Here is a 26,520-nt window from a genome sequence, read left to right as displayed (position 1 = left end):
GATAATCGGAGGGTTCGATAGGGTGGACAGTGAGAGCCTTTTTTCCTCGGATGATGATGGCTCTCAGGAGGGGATATTGCTTTAAACTGAGGGGTGATAGATATAGGATGATGTCCGGGGTAGTTTCTTTACTCCGAGTGATAGGGGCGTGGAACGCACTGCCTGCAACAGCAGTTGACTCGGCAAAAGTGAGGAATGCAGATGCTGGAAAACAGAGTTTGGATCACAGTGGTCCTGGAAAAGCACAGTAGGTTGGGCAGCATTCGAGGAGCAGTAAAATCGATGTTCAGGCAAAAGCCCTTTATCAGGAATAGAGGCAGGAAGGTGGAGAGATAAATGGGGGGGGTGAGGCTGGGGAGAAGGTTGCAAAGAGTACAATAGGTGAATGGGGGTAGGGGTGGAGCAGATCGGTGGGAAGGCAGATTGGCAGGTAGGACAGGTCATGAGGACAGCGCTGAGCTGGAAGTTTGGAACTGGGGTGAGGTGGGGGGAGGGAAAATGAGGAAACTGGTGAAATCCACATTGATGCCCTGGGGTTGAAGTGTTCCGAGGAGGAAGATGAGGCGTTCTTCCTCCAGGCGTCGGGTGGTGAGGGATTGGTAGTGGAGGAGGCCCAGGACCTATCTTCGGCAGAGTGGGAGGGGGAGTTGAAACATTGGACCACGGGGCGGTGGGGTTGATTGGTGTGGGTGTCCCAGAGATGTTCAATGAAGCGCTCTGCGAGGAGGCGTCCAGTCTCCCCAATGTAGAGAAGACCACATCGAGAAGCAACGGATACAATAAATGATATTGGTGGATGTGCAGGTGTAACCTTGGTGGATGTGGAAGGCTCCTTTGGGGCCTTGGATGGAGGTGAAGGGGGAGGTGTGGGTGCAGGTTTTGCAATTCTTGCAGTGGAAGGGGAAGGTGCCAGGGCGGGAGGGTGGGTTGTAGGGGGGGCGTGGACCTGACCAGGTAGTCATGGAGGGAACAGTCTTTGCGGAAAGCGGAAAGGGGTGGGGAGGGAAATATATCCCTGGTGGTGGGGTCCGTTTGGAGGTGGTGGAAATGTCAGTGGATGATATGGTTAAAGCGAAGCTTGGTCGGGTGGAAAATGAGGACCGGGGGGGTTCTGTCCTTGTTACGGCTGGAGGGGTGGGGTTTGAGGGCAGAGATGCGGGATGTGGCTGAGATGTGTTGCAGGGCATCTTCAACCATGTGAGAAGGGAAATTGCGATCTCTAAAGAAGGAGGCCATCTTGTGTGTTCTGTGGTGGAACTGGTCCTCCTGAGAGCAGATACAGCGGAGACGGAAGAATTGGGAATACGGGATGGCATTTTTGCAGGAGGTAGGGTGGGAAGACATGTAATCCAGGTAGCTGTGGGTACCGGAGAGTTTGTAAAACATGTCAGTGTCCAGTCGGTCGTCATTAATGGAGATGGAGAGGTCCAGGAAGGGGAGGGAGGTGTCAGAGATGGTCCAGATGGTCCTCTGACATTCTCATTCGTTTGGCTGAACTGGTCCTCACCCTTAACAATTTCTCCTTCGAATTCTCCCACTTCCTCCAGACCAAAGGGGTAGCCATGGGCACCTGTATGGTCCCCAGCTATGCCTGTCTCCCGTGAGGAGGTTGAACAGTTCATCAACTTCACCAACAGATTCCACCCCGACCTTAAATTCACCTAGACCATCTCTGACACCTCCCTCCCCTTCCTGGACCTCTCCATCTCCATTAATGGCGACTGACTTGACACTGACATTTTTTACAAACCCACCGATACCCACAGTTACCTGGATTACACCTCTTCCCACCCTACCTCCTGCAAAAATGCCATCCCATATTCCCAATTCCTCCGCCTCCGCCATATCTGCTACCAGGAGGACCAGTTCCACCACAGAACACACCAGGTGGCCTCCTTTGTTAGAGATCGCAATTTCCCTTCCCACGTGGTTAAGGGTGCCCTCCAATGCATCTCATCCACATCCCATCCCTCCGCCCTCAAACCCCACCCCTCCAACCGTAACAAGGACAGAACCCCCCGGTCCTCACTTTCCGCCCTACCAACCTTCACATAAACCACATCATCTGACAACATTTCCGCCACCTCCAAACAGACCCCACCACCAGGGATATATTTCCCTCCCCACCCCTTTCCGCCTTCCGCAAAGACCATTCCCTCCGTGACTACCTGGTCAGACCCACGCCCCCAACAAACCACCCTCCCGTCCTGGCACTTCCCCTGCCACCACAGGAATTGCAAAACCTCCTCCCTCACCTCCATCCAAGGCCCCAAAGGAGCCTTTCACATCCATCAAAGTTTTACCTGCACATCCACCAATGTCACTTATTATATCTGTTGCTCCCGATGCGGTCTCCTCTACATTGGGGAGACTGGACGCCTCCGAGCAGACCGCGTTAGGGAACATCTCCGGGACGCCCGCACCAATCAACCCACCGCCCTGCGGCCCAAGATTTCAACTCCCCCTCCCACTGTGCCGAGGGCACGCAGGTCCTGGGCCTCCTCCATCGCCGCTCCCTCACCAACCGACGCCTGGAGGAAGAACACCTCATCTTCCGCCTCGGAACACTTCAACCCCATGGCATCAATATGGATTTCACCAGTTTCCTCATTTCCCCTCCCCCCACCTTAGCTTAGTTCCAAACTTCCAGCTCAGCATGACCTGTCCTACCTGCCAATCTCCCTTCCCACCTATCTGCTCCACCCTCTCCTCTGACCTATCACCTCCATCCCACCCCATTCACCTATTGTACTCTATTCAGCCTTCTCCCCAGCCCCATTTATCTCCTATCTCTATTCCTGATGAAGGGCTTTTGCTCGAAACATTGATTTTCCTGCTCATTGGATGCTGCCTGACCTGCTGTATTTTTCCAGCCCTACTCTGATCGAAACAATAGTAGACTTGCCAACCTTAAGGGTATTTAAATAGTCACTGGATAATTGAAAATGGAATAATGATTCGGGAGTTTTGATAGAGATATTCAAGGTCATGTGTTTTTGAGTAAATAAGGAGAAAATGTTTCTGATTGCAGAGGGCCCACAATTAAGGTGATCAGGCAAAAGAAATATCAGTGACTCACAAAAAAATTGTTTTTGTGCAAACATACAAAATAGGAGTCCCTCTGAACTACTTATTGCATTCGATAACATCATTCCTACTCTGTTAGTGTTTTGAAGTTCACATTTCTAACTGCCCACAATAACCTTCACTCCCTTGCCTAAGAAGAAACTCTCAATCTCTGCCTTCAGTGATTCAATGACCCCAGTTGCACCACTTTCAGAAGCAGAGTTTTCCAAAGTTTCTCAATACTCAAAACCATTTCTCTTCATTTGTCATAGTAGTGCAGCTCTTCATTTTTAAACCATACCCTTGTATTCTGTTATGACCCATAAGAGGGAAGACCCTTTCCATTGCCACCTGATCAATACTATTCGTGATCTTATGCACTTTAATTATGTCAGCCCTCATTGTTACAAACTCCAGCAGAAACAGGCCTCGCATGTACAACCTATCCTCAGAAACCAGCAATAGAGTTATTATGATCTGGTATGCATTGAGTAAAAAGATGGTCAAAATATTAACACAAAAGGGATTTTGAAAATATATGAAGGACAAAGGAATAGGACCAATTATGTAGCTCAACTAACGAAACTCATCTGCAATACAACTACCATTTGTGCTGAATGATCCTATGTTTCTATTATTATAGAACAGTGAATTAGTGTTATCTTAATGTAGGGTCAGAACATTGGTGTTACATGATTCATTCTTTAGATTTTAATTAAATTTATTTGCAAACAGGATAAGTTTTTGAATCAAAAACACAAATTTCTGGAAAAACTCAGCAGGTGTAGCAGCATCTGTGGAGAGAAAGCAATGTTTTGGGTCCAGTAACCCTTCAGAACTGAAGCCAAAGCATTAACTCTGCTTTCTCTCCACAGACGCTGCCAGACCTGAGTTTTCCAGCAATATATGTTTTTGTTTCCAATTTCCAGCATTCTTTTTAATCTAAGTTTTAGAATAACTAACCAGGTAAGTTTAAATGAAAGACAGGTTTGAAGAGAGGTTAAGTGAGCTGGAGTCTCAGGCGGCCACCCTGCCCCCAGCCTTGCTTAATGTGCACCTTTTCTGCTACCTTTTGCAGCAACTTTCTGGGTTGTGGTATCATAATCGTACCCACCACCCTGACATTTTTGCAGCACAGAATCACCGCTCTCCAAAGTTTGCCACTATGATGTGCTCAGCATGTGAAAAGTCCTTTGGAAGCACAGCATCTCTGAATAAACATATGAGATCTGACCATTCAGGTAATATGTTTTTCACAGAATGATTTCTCATTTGATTGCAGTAGTGTTAGACTTCACAGAACATGAAAGCCTGACCTCATATGTGTAAACTCTGACACAGTTCGAAAGAATGTACAGAGACATGAAGGTGCATGTGCACAGATCTTGGAAGGTAACAAGACATCTACACTTTATTGAACATTCTCTCGATGTAATCCTGGACTTCATAAATAGAAGCATTGTGTACAAAAGCAAGAACACTGTGCTGAACCTTTTAGTAAGCTCTGGTTAGGCTCCAACTAACATTTTACAATCTGATTTGGTCACCTTACAAAAAGTATGAATGTTCTTAAGAGAATGCTGAAAACCTTTAATAAGATAGTTGCAGAGGTGGGAGATTTTAGTTGCAAGGTTAAGTTGGAAAGGCTGTGGATGTTCTCCTTTGAGCAAAGTGGACTAAAAGAAGATTTAATAGAGGCGTACATGATTATGTCAGGCTTAGATAAGCTAATGTGAGAGTCTCCATTAAAACTATCGATTCATACTCCCTCCTTTACAGGTCATGAACTGGAACTCATTGTCCATGTGTGTAATGGAAGAAGTGAAGAGTAACTTCAAAAATTAGTTGTATTGGCACTGATAGAAATAAATTTACAAGGCCATGGGGACCGAGCAGGGATTGCTTTGCAGGAAGTGATCATGAACTCAAGCTGAATGGCCTCCTGTGTTGTAAATATTTCTATGATTCTATGTACACAGTGTTCACTTAAGGCAATGGAGGGTGTGATGATGATGAGTTAAAAAACAAGTTGGATACATCTGGTTAAGTTGCTTCAAAATACTTTGTGCTTCTGGCCAAAGTTGAATCACAAATATCAAGCTGCAGCCACAGTATCTCCCTAGTTGAATAAGACATAATCATTCTGTCAATCAGACTTGCAAATGAACAGTGCCCCTTGGAATAAGAAGTGAAGGTTAACTTAGAGGTGGAGCAACATCCTTCCTATTTGTTTCCTTTGGCTTTAGCATCAATCCAAGTAAAACTTTGTCGTTTGAAGCTGCATTTTTTACCCAGAACTAGATTTTAAAATAATTCTGGCAGAAGTGGTATTCTCTCAACTGTAATATACAGTATATTAAATTTCTTATCGAATTTAGACTGCTTCCCGCTCTTTCAGGTTTAGCTATTTTAATCCTGTTTCTGGGTCTCTTTCATTATGAAAGGAGTGTAGTTATCTCTTCCAATTGTCAGTTTGTAAACAGTCTAATTTTTTCAATTAATTCATGGGATGTTGCTGTCACTGGCTGGGCCACCATTAATTGCCCATCCCAAATTGTCCTGGAGATGGTGATGATGAGCTGCTAATGAGGGGCATGTTGTGAGAGTTGAAATATAAATTTTCTTCCATTTTGATTAATTGGCCTGTGCTTGCTGTGTAAATTGTACAGTTGTTCAGAATGTTAAACGCTAGTTTCAGAATGCCATCAAGATGAATCTTGAACCAATTGTGGTCCTGCATTGAATGTATTTCACTCTAACTTATTCAACATTTTCTGACCAATATGTTGGAAAACAGTGTAGAGTCAGTCCAGGTCAATTATTATATTTGTGTATAATTTTCTTGTTTAAAATGTGGTACATTTTTCATTGTGGTTTCCACGAATGCACTAATCAATCTATGGCTTTCCTATCATTAATGTATAATAGCAGCTCACAGACTGTTGTGACTGACATTTAATTCAAGCACCACTACCTTTCTCTGTTAATGAATTATTGCACCTTTATTCTCTCAGATATCAAGATGCTGGAGTGTGAGAACTGTAAAGACACCTTTGCCACCCAAGCCTTGTTGCACATACACACGAAGTCCAAACATTCAGGTATTTAGTGGTTACATGGGTATCATCAACTTGTTTAAATTCCAAATGCTCTCTGATTATGGATTTTCAGATGTTTGAGTGAATGTTCTATCTGTCAAGCTGTTCGATATTTTTGCACTTTACCATCATGCCACAAGAGGGGCCCCCCCGTAATGTCCCTACCCCTGGACCGAGAGGTCTGGATTCAAGTCTCACCTACTCCAGAATTATGTCATAACATCTCTGAACAGGTTGATTAGAAAAAAGGTCAACCTATTCAGACACACACCTCTGGAACAAGTGGGACCTGAACCAGGTCCTCAGACTGAAGGATGCTACCACTTCATCACAAGAGCTCCTCTGCAAGATTGTAGAAAGGCCTGATCACACCACATTTGCAGCTCTTTATCTCTGGGCACCACACAGATATTCCTATTGGATGTGTAGCAGGGATATTTTTGTCAACCTGTTCCCGCCTCAGGCAACTGTCTGTGTTTTAGATTCAAGTCCCATCCAGTGCAGTATGAGGGGAATGCTGCAATGTTGGATGTACTGTCTTTCAGATGCGATATTAAACTTGCTTAGATGGATGAAAAAAATCCCAAGGCATTATTTTGAAGACTAACAGTGGTTAGCACTGTGGCCTCACAGCCCCAGAAACCTGGGTTCAATTCCCACCTCAGGCAACTGTCTGTGTGGAGTTTGCACATTCTCCCCGTGTCTGTGTGGGTTTCCTCCGGGTGCTCCGGTTTCCTCCCACAGTCCAAAAATGTGAAGGTTAGGTGAATTGGCCATGCTAAATTGCCCATAGTGTTAGGTGAAGGGGTAAACGTAGGGGAATGGGTCTGAGTGGGTTGCTATTTGGAGGGTCGGTGTGGACTTGTTGGGCCGAAGGGCCTGTTTCCACACTGTAAGTAATCTAATCTAATCTAAACTTTGTATGACTTGCTGCTCTGGAGCAGGTGAGACAGGAACCCTGGTCCAGAGGTAGTGACACAAGAGTTCTCTGGATCAATTGAGCTGTTTACAGTATTGCAACTTCACAATATTTTAACCTGACATTTTCTATTTCATAAACAACTAAACTGTAACTATGTAGAGTTCAAATTATCTTTTTCTTGATCACTGAACACGTGTGTGTCCTGTGATACAACCTTAGTCTTAGGGAGAGGGAGAGGTTGGACAAGGCTAGGACTTTTTTCTTTAGAGCATAAGAGACTGAGGGGGGAATCGGACAGACGTGTATAAGATCATGAGAGGCATGGATAAGGTAAATGCAGTCAGTCTTTTTCCCAGGGTTGGGGAATTGAGGACGGGAGGGCATCAGTTTAAGATTAGAAAGGTAAGAATAAAAGGGAATCTGAGGGGCAAGTTTTTTTTTATACAGGGTGGTAAGCACATGGAAAGAGCTGCCAGTTGAGGCGGGTACATTAACAACATTTAAAAGGCACTTAGACAATTCATTGATAGGAAACGATATGGCAGAAGTGGGTATTGCAGATCTGGAGATCAGAGTCAAGATTAGAGTGGTGCCGAAAAGCACAGCAAGTCAGGCAGCATCCGAGGAGCAGGAAAATCGACATTTCGGGTAAAAGCCCTTCATCAGTCTGTTTGTTACAGTCCTTGCAAGGTGTTTTGTAAATAACGTTCATTTTGCTTGTTATTGGTATAGGGTCCTTTAGGTTCATCAGTAGCTGTTTCAGTGTGTTAGTAGGTTTGTGGGCTACCACGATGCAAAGGGGTCGGTGTAGTCTGGTAGTCATCACTGATATGTCTTTGTATGGCTCGGTATTTTGGGCGTGTTGTGTCTACTTGTTTGGGTTTGCTGCTTAAGAATCAGCAGACTGTGTTTTACCAAGTACCTGTTGTTCTTGAATACGCTATGCAAGTATTTTACTTCTGCCGCTCGTAGTTCCTTGGTGCTGCTGGGTGGCCCGTTTAAATAATGACCTGCTGCAGTTCTGTTTGTGGATGTTGAGATAATCGCTTCTGTAGTTAAGTGGCTGGTCTATGTGTGTTGCTTTCCTGTTGACGGTGGTCTGCATTTCTCCATTAACTGTTCATTCCACTGTGACATCTCTGAAGGGGTGTCTGTTGTTGTTCTCCTCTTGTGTGAAATTTATGCCAGTAAGGATGATGTGATGATATTGTAGGTTTCCTCTAATTTGTTCCGTTTTGTGATGACAAAGGTGTCATCATATATCAAAGACATCTTGGAGATGACTACCAGATTATTCTGACTGTTTGGCATCACAGTGATTAAACGTCTGAAGACAATCATTCCAATTCAGCAAGCAAACTTACAACCTGAACCTCATCCAGAGCTACAAATCTTCTCAAAAATCGCAACCTTAAATGCATAATTGAAACAAATAGCATGTCAAATTAGAATAAGTTATGTGGTTAAAGAGAAAGAGCAAAAACTGATAAGATGACAGCAGGTAAATAAGATTAGGTGTTCTGCTGTGTGAAAGGTCAATGCAAATACTGGGGATAAGTGGCTTTATTTCATATACAACCACAAATTAGGAGTAAGAATTGAGCATGGATGTGTCTAGCACTCTGAGTTTCTGACATTGTGAAGTCTAAGGTCAAGATAGGAGTTGTGCCTGAAGTGATACGTTTGAAACTTGGCTGGTAGCTGTGGATCTGAAAATCTCGACTGAGATTCGCTTTTCTTGCAGAAAACTGTTGAAATTCCACAATTCCTGAATTGACATTTGAGGTATTCCAAAAAGTTGGCTGTGATAGATTTTTACCATGTGATAGCTCCACCTTCAGCTTCATTTGATTTACTTTTCGGACTTTTTTCAGTTGCTGTGCAACAATTAAGAGGTTTCTGGTATATCATGAAAAGTCTCGGGATTCAGTGCAGATTCTGTCAGTCAGTGTAAACTTGCAGGTATATTTATAATAATTGCAATTGCATGTTCAATGAGTGAGGAGTAATATTAGATGGCTCTGGCAGTCAATTTACACATACAGAATTTACATTCTGCAGACACCCAATTCCCACTCCCAGTGCTATTTTTGGTCCACTGCTACTTGGTGTTACTTAAAAGTGGAAAACATGTTGTGACATGTTAGTCTTTTTTTTCCCTGTTGCAAAATCATAGAATCCCTACAGTGCAGGAACAGGCAATTCGGCCCATCAAGTCTACACCAAGCATCCGAGGAGCATTCCGTACACCTATCCTATCCATGCAACCTTTTAATTCCCATTGCTAATCCACCTAACCTGCATATACCTAGACACTGGGCAATTCACCTAACCTGCCCAACTTTCGATTGTGAGAGGAAACCAAAGCACCCAGAGGAAAACCATGCGGGCATGGGGCAAATGTGCAGACTCCACACAGTCAGTCACCTGAGGCTGGTATCAAACCCAGACCCCTAGAGCTGTGAGGCAGCAGTGCTAACTGCTGAGCCACATGTTGGACTGTTTGTTTTCCTTTAGATATGGAATTATGGTTGTGTTTCTGAAAGATCTTCGTTATGAGCTGATTCGGAGCAAAACCAAATTCCCGTTTAGGGCGTAATTCAAATACGATAAATAGGCATTTCAAACATTAAGGGGTAGCCAGGCCTGCAGTGGGTGATTGAACGTTTCTCACAACTGGCAATTTTCTCCATGGTTGCCTTCAAGTCAAGAATGTCTGATTCCAAAATTGTTATTCGATATGAGCTTTACATTAAAATTAAGTCTAAACAATCTATGAAGCCTAATTCCCACTAATCAATGCAGTATGTGTTCTTTGATAACAAAAATGTTTGAATATTGTACAATTCTTAACTAGGTGAGTATGCTTGTTAGAGCCTTCGTTCACAGAAAATAAACATGTTTAAAAAAAAACAATTTCTGGAAATGTTTAGGTCAGACAGCAGAGCCAATGAAAGATAGCAGAGCTGATAGATTGGTGGCGAAGAAGGCACGAAGGAGTCTCCTTTTATTAGCTGAGGCATAGAGACCGAGATAATGCTAAAACTGTTTGAAACATTATTACCTTAGCTAGAGTATTCTGAAAGGCTGTGATCCCTGAATTACAGGAAGGGTCTGATTATAGCAAAGAGAATTCAGTGAAGATTTACGAAGTTCTTACCAACCTGAAGATTTCAGCTATGAGTGAAGATAACTCCAAAGGAGTTATTTCCTTTGGAGACTGAGGAAAGATTTAATTGAAGTGAATAAAGTAATGAATTGACACATTCTCAGAAGGACCTATTATCCTGGGCAGAGAAATCAATAGCTCGGGGCAGCACATTCAAAAGAAATTCCTGGATATGCATTTTTAATAAACTAACTGACAGGGCTGCAGACTATGCACTGGAAAATGGATTAGGCTGGAAAGCTCTTTGCCAGCTGACAGAGACACGATGGGACCAAAAGTGACTTTTTTAACACCCGCATTATATTAATTTTGTATAAGCAAGGCTGTTTGGAGAATGCAACTTTGAACGAAGTGTATACTTTGTCAATAGTATTACTCGTACAGTTAAACTCATTAGATCATGAGTTTACTAATTTTGTTTTGCAGTGTACTGTTATGTTTCACCCTTCGCTATAGTCCAGTCATGTTTCCTTTCAAATAAGTTTTTAACAAATAGGATTTAATTTCCTAAATATCTTTTCATACTGAGTTATGAACCACATTGCATCAGATTTGCAGTATGTCTGGATTTTTTTTTTTCATTAGGAATCCATCCATTTAAATGTTCGTACTGCTCATCGACATTCAGATTCCCTGGAGCATTGCATCATCATTTGAGCACAGAACACCTAAATCAGCAAACCAGCACATTTGTGTGTGGGGATTGTGCCCAACTGTTCAACTCACAACAGGACTTAGAAGAACATCAGAGGAGCAAGCATGCTGGAATCCTGTTTACTCATGTGCAGGAAGCAGCTGAAATGGTAAATATTCAGTAAGTCATTGCGACTGGCAAAATACTAATGGACGTTGAAGTGTTAAATCTATGCACATCCTAAATGGTTGCTGTTCTGTATTCTTTTTATGTGATCTACTATCTTCCTTCCTAGTGTTTTAGCAGGTGTTTGTTTCAGCTACTTTCTCTTTCTCTGGAGTATGGTTATGTCCTAATGAAATTGGTGATTATGTGGAGTTGATGGCCTTGTCGTATTATCACTGGATTGTTAATCCGGAGACCGAGTTAATGTTCTGGGGGGCCTGGGTTTGAATCCCACCATGGCACATAGTGGAATTCAAATTCAGTGAAAAATCCAAAGAGTCTAATGATGACCATGAAACTGTTGTCAGTTGTCATAAAAATCCTATGTGGTTCATTAATGTCCATCAGGGAATGAAACTGCATCTTTACCACATGTGACTCTCTGGGCAATTAGACAAAGGCAGTAAATGCTGGCCTAGCTGGTGATGCCCTCATCCTGTGAAAAAATAATTTTAAAAAAGTTCTCAGAAATCAGTTTTGTTAAAGTCTATTACATTAGCACAACGCCCATCTCCCAGTATTAGTGTGACTGGGCCAGAGTAATCCAGAGTCCCAGGCTAATGTTCTGGGAACCTTTGAATTCCCACCAAGGCAGATGGTGAAATTTGAATTCAACAAACAAACAAAAACTGGAATCAAAAGCTAGCCAATTTGTGATCATGTAACTACCATTGATTATTGTAAAAATTATTCTGATTCACTAATGTCTGCCATTCTTACCTGGAGGCGAATCTAATAAATGTTTTGAGTAAAAGATAATCGAGAAAATATTGACGGTAGCTGAGCAGAATTTAGCATCCAATTGGAGTTGGAGAAACCAGCGTCAGAAACAGTTGTGCCAGATGTAAATAAGTGGATTTACAAATTAATGAGAGGAGAACTCGCCAGAGCGGAGGGGGAAGGAATTTAGCAGCAACCATATTGAAACATACAAGAGTATTAGGAAACTTGCCGGGAATCGTTGGAAAAAGGTTGTTTCCTTTTGTGGGATAGTCTAAGACTAGAGAACATAACCTGAGTAAGCAATCTTCCAACTAAGATAGAGATAAGAGGAATTTCTTCTTGCAGAGGGTAGTGAATCTATTGAATTCTTTAGCGCAGAGAGCTGTTGAGGCTGGATTGTTCAGTATATTCAGGGTTGAGATAGATTTTTAATCAGGGAATCAACGTTATGGAGAAAAGGCAGAAGACTAGAGTTGAGGATTATTAGAACCGTCTAACCTTTGAATAGTGGAGCAGGCTCAATGACCAGAATAGCCCAGAACATAGAGCAGTACAGGCCCTTCGGCCCTCGATGTTGCGCCGATGTGTGGGACCAATCAGAAGCATATCTATCCTACAATATTCTATTTTCATCCACATGTTTATCCAATGACCATTTAAATACCCTTAACGTTGGCAAGTCTACTACTGTTCCAGGTAGTACGTTCCACGTCCCTAATACTCTCTGAGTAAAGAATCTGCCTCTGACATCTGTCCTATATCTATCACCCCTCAATTTAAAGCGAGGTTCCCTCGTAATAACCATCTCCATTCGAGGAAAACATCTCTCACTATCCACCCTATCTAACCCTCTGATTATTTGATATGTCTCAATTAAGTCACCTCGCAACCTTCTTCTCTCTAACAAAAACAGCTTCAAGTCCCTCAACAGTCATAGAGATGTACAGCATGGAAACAGACCCTTCGGTCTAACCCGTCCATGCCGACCAGAAATCCCAACCCAACCTAGTCCCACCTGCCAGCGCCCGGCCCATATCCCTCCAAATCCTTCCTATTCATACACCCATCCAAATGCCTCTTAAATGTTGCAATTGTACCAGCCTCCACCACTTCCTCCTGCAGCTCATTCCATACACATACCACCCTCTGCGTGAAAAAGTTGCCCCTTAGGTCTCTTTTATATCTTTTCCCTCTCACCCTAAACCTATGCCCTCTAGTTCTGGACTCCCCGACCCCAGAGAAAAGATTTTGCCCATTTACCCTATCGATGCCCCTCATAATTTTGTAAACCTCTATAAGGTCACCCCTCAGCCTCCGACGCTCCTGGGAAAACAGCCGCAGCCTGTTCAGCCTCTCCCCATAGCTCAAATCCTCCAACCCTGGCAACATCCTTGTAAATTTTTACTGAACCCTTTCAAGTTTCACAACATCTTTCCGATAGGAAGGAGACCAGAATTGCACGCAATATTCCAACAGTGGCCTAACCAATATCCTGTGCTCAATACTCTGACCAATAAAGGAAAGCATACCAAACGATGCCTTTACTATCCTATCTACCTGCAACTCCACTTTCAAGGAGCTATGAACCTGCACTCCAAGGTCTCTTTGTTCAGCAACATTCCCTAGGACCTTACTATTAAGTATATAAGTCCTGCTAAGATTTGCTTTCCCAAAATGCAGCACCTTGCATTTATCTGAATTAAACTCCATCTTCCACTTCTCAGCCCATTGGCCCATCTGGTCAAGATCCTGTTGTAATCTGAGGTAACCCTCTTCGCTGTCTACTACACCTCCAATTTTGGTGTCATCTGCAAACTTACTAACAGTACCTCTTATGCTCGCGTCCAAATCATTTATGTTAATGTCAAAAAGTAGAGGACCCAGCACCGATTCTTGTGGCACTCCACTAGTCACAGGCCTCCGGTCTGAAAAACAACCCTCCACCACCACCTTCTACCTTTGAGCAAGTTCTATATCCAAATAGCTAGTTCTCCCTATATTCCATGCGAACTAACCTTGTTAATCAGTCTTACTGAATGCCTTACTGAAATCCATATAAATCACATCTACCGCTCTGCCCTCATCAATCCTCTTTGTTACTTCCTCAAAAAAACTCAATCAAGTTTGAGAGTCATTATTTCCCACGCACAAAGCCATGTTGACTATCCCGAATCAGTCCTTGCCTTTCCAAATACATGTACGCCTGTCCCTCAGGATTCCCTCCAACAACTTATCTCAATCTTTTCCCTTCCTATGTCTTTGGTTCCAATGTGGACATAGACCTATTGCTGGCCCCTCTCCCACATGAGAACATTCTGCACCCTCTCTGAGACATCCTTGATCCTCACACCAGGGGAACAGCACACCATTCTGATTTTTTGCTCCCGGCCACAGAAATGTCTGTCTGTACCTCTGACTACAGAATCCCCTAACATAATTGATCTCTTGGAACCCGACCTACCCCTCATTGCATTAGAGCCAGTCTCAACACCAGAAACTTGGCTGTTCGTGCTACGTTCCCCTGAGAATCCATCACCCCCTACATTTTCCTAAACTGCATACCTGTTAGAAATGGGTATATCCACAAAAGACTCCTGCACTAGCTGCCTACCTCTCTCACCTTTCCTGGAGTTAACCCATCTATTTGACTGTATCTGAGACTTCCCCCCCCTTCCTACAACTGCCATCCTGCACACACTGTTGCTGTTGCAAATTCCTCATTGCTTCTAACTGTCTCTCCAACCATCCATTCGATCTAATAAGATTCGCAGCCAGCAGCATTTATGGCAGGTATAATCTGCAGTAACCCTTAAACTCTCTTTAAATTCCCACATCTGACAAGAAGTACTTATCTGTTAAAGGCCATTTTTGCTCCTTCACAATCTACAGACCCAGAAATTAACACTATCTTATTCCTCTACAAACACTGCCCCAGGTTAAATTAATAGTTAGGGCTTATATTTTAAGTTAAATCAAGAAACATATCTCCAAAAACACAATCAAGAAAGAACCCACTCACTACTGCAGATTCTCTGATGCCACACTTAAAACAACAATTAACTTATCTGATTCAGTGCTGTGAACTTCGCCCAACAGTTCCTCCAAGATTAGTTGTGAATTTCACTGTTTGTTAATTTTCCCAGATGCACTCTGATGTCCAGCGATACATGAATTCAAACAGCAAAAGACCTTCTCTCCATACCAGGCAACATCCTAGTGAATCTCCTCTGACCCCATTCCACAGCTTCCACATTCTTCTTATAATGCAGTGACCAGAATTGTATGCAATACTCCACATGTGGCCGTACCAGAGTTTTGTACAGCTGAAGCATGACCACGTTGCTCCGAAACTCAAGTCCTCTACCAATAAAAGCTAACGCGCCGTATGTCTCCTTACAACCGAATCAACCTGGGTGCTGACTTTCAGGGATCTATGTACATGGATACTGAGATCTCTCTGCTCATCTACATTATCAAGAATATTACCATTAGTCGAGTACTGTATATTCCTGTTGCTCCTTCCAAAGTGAATCACCTCACACTTTTCTGCATTAAACTCCATTTGCTACCTCTCAACCCAGCTCTGCAGTTTATCTATAAATCTCTGCAACCTGCAACATCGTTGAGCACTATCCACAACTCCACCGGCCTTAGTGTCATCTGCAAATTTACTAACCCATCCTTCTACGCCCACATCTTGCTCATTTATAAAAATGATAAACAGCAGTGGCCCCAAAACAGATCCTTGCGCTACACCACTAGTAACTGAAATTCCGGATGAACATCTCCCATCAACCACTACCTTCTTTCAGCTGGTCAATTTCTCATCCAAACCGCTAAATTATCCTCAATCCCATGCTCCCGTATTTTGTGCAATTTAGCAGTTTGGATCAGAAATTGGCTAGCTGATAGAAGACAGAGGGTGGTGGTTGATGGGAGATAGAACATAGAACAGGCGCAGAGCAGGCCCTTCGGTCATCGATGTTGTGCCGACTTGTGAACTATTCTCATCTAGTCCCCCTACAGTATCCCATTGTCATTCATGTGCTTATCTAAGGATTGTTTAAATCTCCCTAATGTGGCTGAGTTGACTACATTGGCAAGTAGGGCATTCCATGCCCTTACCACTCTGAGTAAAAAACCTGCCTCATTGACATCTGTTTTAAAACTATCACCCCTCAATTTGTAGTTATGCCCCCTCGTACAAGCTAACGTTATCATCCTAGGAAAAAGACTTTCACTATCTACCCTATCTAATCCTCTGATCATCTTGTATGTCTCCTCCCTTAGCAAAACCCCCTTCTTCTTTCCAATGAGAACAGACCCAAGTCACTCAGCCTTTCCTCATAAGACCTTCCCTCCAGACCAGGCAACATCCTGGTAAATCTCCTCTGCACCTTTTCCAATGCTTCCATATTCTTTCTGAAATATGGGGACCAGAACTGTACACAATATTCCAAGTGTGGCCACACCAGCATTTTGTATAGTTTCAGCATGATATTGCAGCTCCGGAACTCAATCCCTCTATCAATGAAACCTAACACACCGTATACCTTCTTAACAGCACTATCAACCTGGGTGGCAACTTTCAGGGATCTATGTACATGGACTCCAAGATCCCTCTGCACATCCACACTACCAAGAATCTTTCCATTGACCCAGTACTCTGCCTTCCTATTATTCTTCCCAAAATGCATCACCTCCCATTTAGCTGCATTGAACTCCATTGCCACCTCTCAGCCCAATTCTGCAGTTTATCCAAGTCTCCCTGCAACCTGTAACATTCTTCCAAACTGTCCATTACCCCACTGACTTTAATGTCGTCTGCAAATTTACTAATCCACCGACCTATGCCTACTTCTAAGTCATTTATAAAAATGACAAACAGCAGTGATCCCAAAACGGATCCTTGTGGCACACCACTAGTAACCGAACTCCAGGCTGAATATTTTCCATCAACCACCACTTGCTGCTGCCTTTCTGAAAGCCAGTTTCCAAACCAAACTGCTAAATCATCCTCAGTCCCATGCCTCTGCATTTTCTCCTATGGCCTACCATGTGGAACCTTATCAAAGGCTTTACTGAAGCCCATGTATACCACATCAACTGCCCTACCCTCATCTACATGCTTGGTCACCTTCTCAAGATACTCAGTGAGGTTTGTGAGACATGACCGGCCCTTGACGAAACCATGTTGACTATCTGAAATCAAATTGTTGCTTGTTAGATGATAAATTTTATCTCTTATAATCCTTTCCAAAACCTTTCCTACAACAAAGTAAAGCTGGTCTATAATTACCTGGGTCATCTCTACTGTCCTTCTTGAACAAGGGCACAACATTTGCAATCCTCCAGTCCTCTGGTACTAAATCTGTAGACAATGACAACTCAAGTATCAAAGCCATAGGCTCTGCTGTCTCCTCCCTAGCTTCCCAGAGAATCCTCAGATAAATCCCATCCGGCCCAGGGGACTTGTCTACTTTCACCCCTTCTAGAATTGATTACACCTGTTTGTAACTAACCTCGATCCTTTCTAGTCTAATATCTCTTACCTCAGTCTTCTCCTCTTCAATATTCTCCTTTTCCTGAGTGAAAACACGAGAAATGTTTGTTTAGCACCTCTCCGATCTCCACAGGGTCCACACTCAACTTCCCACTTCTGTCTTTGACTGGCCTTATTCCTACCCTTGTCATCCTTTTATTCCTCACATACCTATAGAAAGCTTTAGGGTTCTCCTTTATTCTATTTGCTAAAGACTGCTCGTGTTCTCTCTTTGCTCTTCTTAACTCTCTGTTTAGATCCTTCCTAGCTGATCTGTAACTCTCCATCGCCTCATCTGAACCATCTTGCCTCATCAACACATAAGCCTCCTCCTTCTGCTTAACAAGAGATGCAATTTCTGGAGTAAACCACAGTTCCCTTACCTTATCACTTCCTCCCTGCCTGCCTACCAAAGACACGTAATATCTGTTCCATCCTGGATTTCAGTTACTAATGGTGTACCACAAGGATCTGTTTTGGGACCACTGATGTTTGTCATTTTTATAAATGACCTGGATGAGGGCATAGAAGGATGGACTCGTAAATTTGCAGATGCAGTTGAGATCGGTAGAGTTGTGAATAGTGACGAAAAATGTTATAAGTTACAGAAGGACGTAGATAAGGTGCAGAGCTGGGTTGAGAAGTGGCAAATGGAGTTTAATGAGGAATAGTGTGAAGTGATTCACTTTGGAAAGAGTAACAGGAATGCAGAGTACTGGGCTAATGGTAAGATACTTGATGAACAGAGATATCACTGTGTCTATGCACATAGATTCATGAAAGTTGCCACCCAGGTTGATAGGGTTGCTAAGAAGGCATATGGTGTGTTAGTTTTTATTGGTAGAGGGATTGAGTTTTAGAACCAAGAGGTCATGCTGCAACTGTACAAAATTCTGGTGTATTGCATATAGTTCTGGTCACCGCATTATAGGAAGGATGTGGAAGCTTTGGAAAGGGTACGGAGGAGATTTACTAGGATGTTACCTGGTATGGAGGGAAAGTCTTAGAAGGAAAGGCTGAGGGATTTTAGGCTGTTTTCATTAGAGAGAAGAAGGTTGAGAAGTGACTTAATTGAGACATATAAGATAATCAGAGGGTTAGATAGGGTGGACAGTGAAAGCCTTTTTCCTCAGATGGAATGACTAGCACGAGGGGATGTAGCTTTAAATTGAGGGGTGATAGATATAGGACAGATGTCAGAAGTAGTTAGTTAATCAGAGTAGTAGGGACGTGGAACACACTGCCTGGAACAGTAGTAGGCTCGCCAACTCTTAAAGGGTCACTGGATAGGCATATGGAAGAGAATGGAATAGTGTTGGTTACATAGGCTTCACATTGGCTTCACAGATCGGTGCAACATTTGAGGGCCAAAGGGCCTGTACTACGCTGTTATGTTCTATGCTGTAACTGGGAAAAAAGTCGGGACCAAGGGAGGCAACCTTTGTGTGAAGCCGCAGGACATTGGCAGGATGTTTAACGAATGTTTCTCTTCGACCTTCACTTTGGAAAAGGAGAATGTAGGTATGGAATTCAGGAAAAGGGTCTGTGAGGAACATGCAGTTTGACATAGGAGAAGGGGAGGTATGGGAGGCAGTGTTGGGCTTAAAACAAACAAATCCCCTGGCCAAGATGAATTGTATCACAGGCTGCTGTGGGAGGTGAGGCAGAAAATTGTAAGGGCTGCCCCACAAATATTTAATCCTTCTGTGGCCACAGGGAAAATGCCAGAGGACTGGAGGACAGCTAATATAGTTCTACTTTTTATGAGTTGTGGTAGAGATGAACCAGGAAATTACAGACTGATGAGTCTCACATCAGTGTTGGGAAACTTGGAGAAAATTCTGAAGGAACAGATTAGTACCCACTTGGAAAGGCATGGGTTAATTAGGGACCGTCAGCATGGCTTTGACAGAGGGAGGTCATGCCTAATAAATTTTTAAATGTTTTTGAAAAAGTGATCAAGTGTATGGATGTGGGAAGTTCGGTTGATATAGTCTATTGGATTTTAGCAAAGCTTTTGACAAGTTCCCACATGGGAAACTGATTGAGAAGGTTATAGCACATGGAATTGATGGAAGCTTGGCTAGATGGATCAGAGGCTGGTCTAGTAACAGGACCCAGAGGTAGAAAGCTGTTTGAGTAACCGGGAGCGGGTGTCCAGCAATGTACCACAAGGATCAATACTGGGGCCTTTATTCTTTGTTATATACATAAATGATATAAATGAAAATGTGGGCTGAATGTAAAACAAATTTGCAAACAACAGCAATATTGGCAAAGTGGTAATAGCTAAGAAAATACTTGTAGATTACAGGAAGATATAGATTGGGTTGGTCAGATGGACAGTATTTAACCCTGATAAGTGTGAGGCGATGCACTTTGGAAGAAGAAACAAGATGAGGGAGTATTTACTAAATAGCATAGAGGAACAGAGATTAGAACTTAGAATCCCTACAGTGTGTAAACAGGCCCTTCAGCCTGTAAGAGTAAACCACCCAGACCCATTCCCCTACTCTATTATCCTATATTTACCCCTGACTAATGCAACTAACCTACACATCCCTGAACACTATGTGCAATTTAGCATGGCCTTTTCACCTAACCTATACATCTTTGGATTGTGGGAGGAAATCGGAGCACCCAGAGGAAACCCACACAGATACTGGGAGAACGTGTAAACTCCACACAGACAGTCACCAGAGGTTGGGTCCCTGGCACTGTGAGGCAGTAGTGCTAACCACTGCGCTACCGTGCAGCCTATCTTGGGGTACAAAGTTTGGGAGAAGATTTGTAGCACGGGTGCTCGTTGTTGTGGTTCTGTTCGCCGAGCTGGGAATTTGTGTTGCAGATGTTTCGTCCCCTGTCTAGGTGACATCCTCAGTGCTTGGGAGCCTCCCGTGAAGCGCTTCTGTGATGTTTCCTCCGGCATTTATAGTGATTTGTATCTGCCGCTTCCGGTTGTCAGTTCCAGCTGTCCGCTGCAGTGGCCAGTATATTGGGTCCGGGTCGATGTGCTTATTGATTGAATCTGTGAATGAGTGCCATGCCTCTAGAAATTCCCTGGCTAGGAATCCGATTCACCAGAGAGGAAGAAAAGGACAACCAACTCCCATTCCTAGACGTGAGGGTACAGAGAACACCGAATGGAGAATTCACCACAAAGGTATACAGGAAAGTCACACACACAGACCAAGTCCTGAACTACAAAAGCAACCACCCCAACACACACAAAAGAAGTTGCATCAAGACACTGTTCAAAAGGGCCACAACACACTACAGTACATCAGAACTGCAAAAAGAGGAAGAAGAACACCTATACAATGTATTCGCCAAAAACGGATACCCCCGCAATTTCATCAACAGATGCCTAAGGGAAAGACATGCCACAACCCAAAGAACTAGCCACACTACCATACATGAAAAACATTTCTGAACTGACAGCCAGACTACTGCGACCACTAGGACTCAGAACAGCACACAAACCAACAGCCACTCTCAGACAACAACTCACCAGAACGAAGGACCCGATACCCAGCATGAGCAAAACCAATGTAGTGTACAAAATCCCAAGCAAGGACTGCACAAAACACTACGTAGGACAAACAGGAAGACAGCTAACGATCCGCATCCATGAACACCAACTAGCCACGAAACGACATGACCAGCTATCCTTAGTAGCCACACACTCAGATGACAAGCAACATGAGTTCGACTGGGACAACACTACTATTATAGGACAAGCCAAACAGAGAACAGCCAGGGAATTCCTAGAGGCATGGCACTCATCCACAGATTCAATCAATAAGCACATCAACCTGGACCCAATATACCGGCCACTGCAGCGGACAGCTGGAACTGACAACCGGAAGCGGCAGAGACAAACCACTATAAATGCCAGAGGAAACATCACAGAAGCGCTTCACAGGAGGCTCCCAAGCACTGAGAATGTCACCTAGACAGGGGACGAAACGTCTGCAACACAAATTCCCAGCTCGGCGAACAGAACCACAACAATCTGGGGTAATTATACACAGATCACTGAAATCAGCACATCATGTGAATGGGTAGTTAAGAAGGCATATGGGAATGCTTTCACCAGTTTTGGCATAGAGAATAAGAGCAAGGAGATAATGATGACAGAGCATTGGTCAGGCCACAACTGGAGTATTGTGGCAGTTCTAGTCACCTCATTACTGGAAGGATGTGAAAGCACTAGAGCGGTTACAGAGGAGGTTCATCAAGATGTTACCTGGAGTGGAGAAATTGACGTAAGCAGAGACTTGGTATACATAGATTGTACTTTTTAGAACTAAGAAGACTGAGCTTTATAAGATTACAGAGAGATATGGACAGGGTGAATAGAAAGCAGCTGTTCCCATTACTCAAGGCTGAATCAGGATATGGCTAGTTTTAGAGTAGTGGGCAGAAGATTCAGAGGGGATTTGGAAAAAGACTTATTCAGCAGGTGCTGTGAATCCGGAATGCACAGGAAAGATAGTGGAGACTGGTAACCTTACAACCTTTTAAAAATATTTGTGAGAGTACTTCAAATATCATAACATTCAGGCATATAGGACAAGGGCAAGAGATTAGGATTAGTACATTTCTAGTGGTAGTTATGTCAGTGTAGACTCGATGAGCTGAAGGCCTTTTCTACGTTTAATGAATCTACTGTTTCCCTACACTCGTGTCACTTGTACCTTTTTTTGCTTAATGTATCTATTTGTCTTCTGAAAGTTACTGTTGAATCTGCTTCCATCAATGAAGTGCATTCCAGGTCAGAACTGCTCTCATCCAGAAAAAAATGAACTTCTCTTTACGTTCCCCTTGGATTTTTTTAAACCTGCATATTGTGATCACCGTCCTGCAGTCAAAAAAGTTTGCCTGTTTTATTCCTAAATACTAATAATTTTTAATAGTTCCATTACAGTTTTCCCAAGCTTCGCTTCTCTGAGGAAGACAAATTCAACTTCTCTGCTCTTGCCACATAGACTCGTATGATTGAGTAGAATGGAAGGTCATTCAGCCTGATGATTTTATAATCATTTGTTGAATGTGTTCCATTTATTTCCTTTCTCTGCTCTTTCTATTTAATCCCTGCGATAGTTTTACTCCCTCAAATATTTAACAACTTCCTTTTTCAGAAGTTATTATTGAATCTGTATCCCCATCAGGCAATGCGTCTCAATCCTTCAAAATGAAGTTACGTGACAAGTAATATTTTCTGTCTCCCAATGGTGAACGGCCTTTTTCCACACAAACTTTATCTGTGATATCATTTCCTGTCATTTCTCTTCATCTACTTTGAAATGCTATAGTGGCACATCCTCTCCTGTAACATCAGTTCACTGTACCCCACTACTACAATCAAGCACTGTTATCATTTAATTGAATGTGACGCCTCTTGTTTGTGTTACCTTTGCAAAAACATCCTTGCTGACCTGTCATTTCTGTGAGTCAATAATTCAGCTGTCTGCTACATTAACCAGACATTTGACCATTTAAATTACTTTGTGTTTTTCCTCCAACTTATTCCCAATTCTGCAGAGTTGTTTTATATATTCCTCATAGTCAGCTGGCATCCTGCTGGGCAGAAGTTCTGCTCGACAGCATACGGTTGTGTTTAAAGCTGGGTAGTTTTAAAGTCAGCCACTGCTGTTACCACCAAAAGAAAGCTGCACAATAGGGCTTGTGTCGAGGGGAGCATCCAACTGAAGTCATCTAATCCACCACACCTTGTATTAAATATGGTGTGCTCAACATTTCAGTCTTTCTTTCATCAAGCAAGCAACTTGCATTGTCCTTCTTTTCAATAACATCACCCAACTAGGCTCCAAAGATTTGGGCGACATTTTATTTATTTTCCCTCATTCTTTAGCACACAGGCTTTCATCAGTGGTAAGTATCTTGGATCAGTGGCACTGAGCCAAAACTCCCATTGTTTACACTGCTCAGTGTATTGCAAATCAGACTAACAAGTAAGAAACATTCAGAGTAATTGAAGGAACCTATTTTCCTTAATTACCAAAAGATTTTATGTGATACTTTATATTCAAAGGAGCAGTTATCATTTAGAAAGTTAAATGATCTACAGTGCCATTCTGTTATTGGTATTTAATGAAAGTGCTATTACACCAATTATTCAAAGCAAATTTCATTGGAATCTTGCAGCACATTGAGCTGTAACATTATACTTGCCATAATTCTGGTTTTATTTCAAACTTTGAATGTGATTTATTATAGTAAAAGATAAAATGCTAATACACAATGTAGGACAGGACTAATACACCTTCATGGGCTTGGATTCTTATTAAATGATCAATTTTCCTCTTATTGATTGTAACTAAGGTAGCATAAACAAATTCCATTGGATTTTTTTTTCGTCGGGTGTTAAAAGGTTGAGTGAGAGGGAGAACTGGGTGATAATGTGCTGATTTTTGACTTGTGGAGCCAAAGGTAATTCTCAAACCTGTTGCCTGCAAGTTTGCAGTGTAACATGGTACCAATTGCAACTTGATTTCCAAACAGAAGAATAAGGAATTGATATGCTGGCTCTTGGACAAAACAGTCATGTTTAGCCCTGCTTTTAATTGTAACCTTGTAATTGTATACCCTCGAGGACTTGGCTAACAATTTAAAAATTATTTTAAAATAGAAACAGCTTCTAACAACTTTTAAACTTGTGGTCCCAAGTTATTAATTCATTCAGTATTTCAGCTGAGCCTGACTCAGTGATGCATGAAGTTCTAACGTAACTTTCTTTGCTTTCATGTTCTATTCCTCTGATTATAAACCCAGGGTGCCTATTTTAACCCACTTATCATTTGCTCTGCTACCTTTAAAGATTTGTTTATAAGGTTTCTACTCATCAAAACATTTAAAAGTGGTTTCATTTATGGGAAGACAGTATCATATATTAGTTCTCCCAAAAAGCGTCACCTCATACTTTTCCAGATGAGTTGATATTTCTGTTTAACCATCGTAATAAAATGCAGATCATTCTGCTATAACATGACAGTTGTATTCCTCTGCAACTTTGCACTATAGAAAATCGTGCTATGGAAAACCGCTATTAAAAAATCCTGCTGTAGAAGATTGCTAATAGAAAATCGCTATACTCATTCAGTAGAACGTTTGCATTATCCAAACAATGTCCACAGTTCACCAATCATGTTATAGCCAATTCGCACTGACACAATGCGTGTTAGAGCAGAACATACTTCACTGGCTTCTCAGAACAGGCAGCATCTGTGGAAAGGAAAGAGTAATGTTTCAGGTCTAAAGGTAAAATCACTATCATCTTGCCAGACCATTAGAAAGAATGGTGATAGTTTAACCTGGGGTCACCACACCTCAGGCAAGGGGAGTGGTTGAGAAGGTGAGTCCTTCATGGTAACCTCAGCTGGTGTGGGAATTGAACCCATGCTGTTGGCATCATTTGCTTCAAAAACTGGCTATCCAGCTAACTGAGGTTTATAGCCTTCAGGATCAGATGATGTTACAGGTGGACGGCTCAATTTTTCTCCTTATGCACTCTGCACCCGTAAGGTGATGGAAGTCTGAAGGAGGATCATGGATCTGAAGCATTAACCCTTCCCTCTTCACACTACAAATTCTGTCTGAAGCACTGAGCATTTCCAATACTGAGTCTTGTAATTTATTATTCTGTTTGTCATGCTGCTTACTTTGTTTTTTTTTAATATAGGTTATCCAAGCATCAGAACAAATGCCTGCCACTGAACAGGTTGTATCCCTCGAGGAAACACATCTCAGCAATGTTGGATCGCAGGTGTTTGTGGCTTTGCCCAATTCCCAAGATTGTTCCTCAGGGCCTCATGAAATTGTGGCATTGAATGTGAATGATTTACTTGATGGGTCTGTGACACTCATCTGTGGGGAGACGCCATGAAAAATAGCAAGTTTAAAAATAGGCAATCTCAACACAATCCCATGACGTTCAGTGATATGAAGAAAAACCTTTGCTTCACAATATAGTTTATGATCACAGATCACACCAACTTCAGAACTTCTTTGAGTGCTTTATTACAGCAGCAATTTTACATATGTTTAGGAATGTAATCAGTATAAATATCTGGTAATTCTGCAATACCTGACATGACATGGTATCATATTTAAAATGAAGTTGTTAAGCTGGAGCTGCAGTGAGTCTAGCAGTAACAACAGTAGATGATCCTTTTTAATCCATTGATTGTTCCTTTATTCCTATCATAGGATCACAGTTCCTTAATGCCATAGAACAGGATTGTTCCAAGTTTGATCAGTGATTCATGATATGAGGAGTGCAGCACATTGGGAAAAGAGGTGTAATGGAGCCACAGAATTGGGTTTGACATTCCCATAGTTAAAGGATGAATAATAAACTCGGTGTCTTGAGAAAGGTGTGTTGACTTACCCAACCAACACTATAGCCCCTGTTAACACAGCCATAAAATGTATTTTAGTTTGTGCCTGCCTCCACCAGCAGAACAAAAGAAGGTTGAAGGATATAGATAGTAATTTCAATTGGCAAGGTGGAATTCGATAGTGCACAATGGTGACTGAGATTGATCAGATTGTAATATTGCTGCTAACAACCAGTTTATAGAAATGGTGCTAAATAGAGACCCTATTACATTTATGGATGCTGAAATGTGTAGCAAAGTTGGTTCAAAAGTATTAGAGATTGCAGGATGATATTTATGATAAATCCACTCTCAGCAAAAGGGCAAATCCCTATCAATCACTTACTGTCAAATTACCCTTCAAAGTTCATCAAAATTAGTTCTTCAAAAGCTTCTAACACACTAGTCCTGTGTTTGTTTGTAAAATAGCCAACCTAATCTCATTATTTTGCACCTGTATAAAATAAAGAGGAATCCATGCTGTTTGTATGAATGAAAAAGACTACCAGTATTTCTTTGATTTGGATCAATGTTGGACTGCCATTGTCTTTGCTGACTTGTTCATTGTCTGTACATTAACACATGTATCTAATTACTTTGCAAAAGAAAAAGTTTTTTTATAGAATGTAATTTCTGTTCCATATTAGTTATGAAACACCATTTCAACAGGTAGAATCCACTTCAAATTTATCTATTATAGAACATCAGTTTAGATTCTTAATCTGTCAGCCAATCTAGT

General features: G+C 42.3%; 1 protein-coding gene across 7 annotated transcripts in view; it reads left to right on the top strand.

Moving 5' to 3' along the window:
- The window catches only part of zbtb40 (zinc finger and BTB domain containing 40), a 114,542-nt gene extending 88,343 nt beyond the window's left edge, over positions 1 to 26,199 (top strand). For 5 of the 7 annotated variants that reach the window (XM_087980651.1, XM_087980655.1, XM_087980649.1 and 2 more), the window contains 4 exons: positions 4,145 to 4,307; positions 6,081 to 6,167; positions 10,841 to 11,058; positions 25,085 to 26,199. In XM_087980651.1, coding sequence (XP_087836777.1) covers positions 4,145 to 4,307; positions 6,081 to 6,167; positions 10,841 to 11,058; positions 25,085 to 25,288 — 672 coding nt within the window. In that variant the 3' untranslated portion in view covers positions 25,289 to 26,199. Of the gene's footprint in view, positions 1 to 4,144; positions 4,308 to 6,080; positions 6,168 to 10,840; positions 11,070 to 25,084 lie in introns of those variants that run through there. The other 2 variants (XM_087980654.1, XM_087980656.1) reach the window with 2 other exon arrangements.
- The last annotated feature ends 321 nt before the right edge of the window (positions 26,200 to 26,520 follow it).

The sequence above is a fragment of the Chiloscyllium plagiosum genome, unplaced genomic scaffold, assembly GCF_037043375.1.
Source record: "Chiloscyllium plagiosum isolate Xiang-an unplaced genomic scaffold, Cpla_swu_hap1 HiC_scaffold_37, whole genome shotgun sequence".
Taxonomy (NCBI): domain Eukaryota; kingdom Metazoa; phylum Chordata; class Chondrichthyes; order Orectolobiformes; family Hemiscylliidae; genus Chiloscyllium; species Chiloscyllium plagiosum.
The sequence above is the reverse complement of the archived record's forward strand: the minus strand, read 5'-3'. Positions and strand labels throughout refer to the sequence as shown.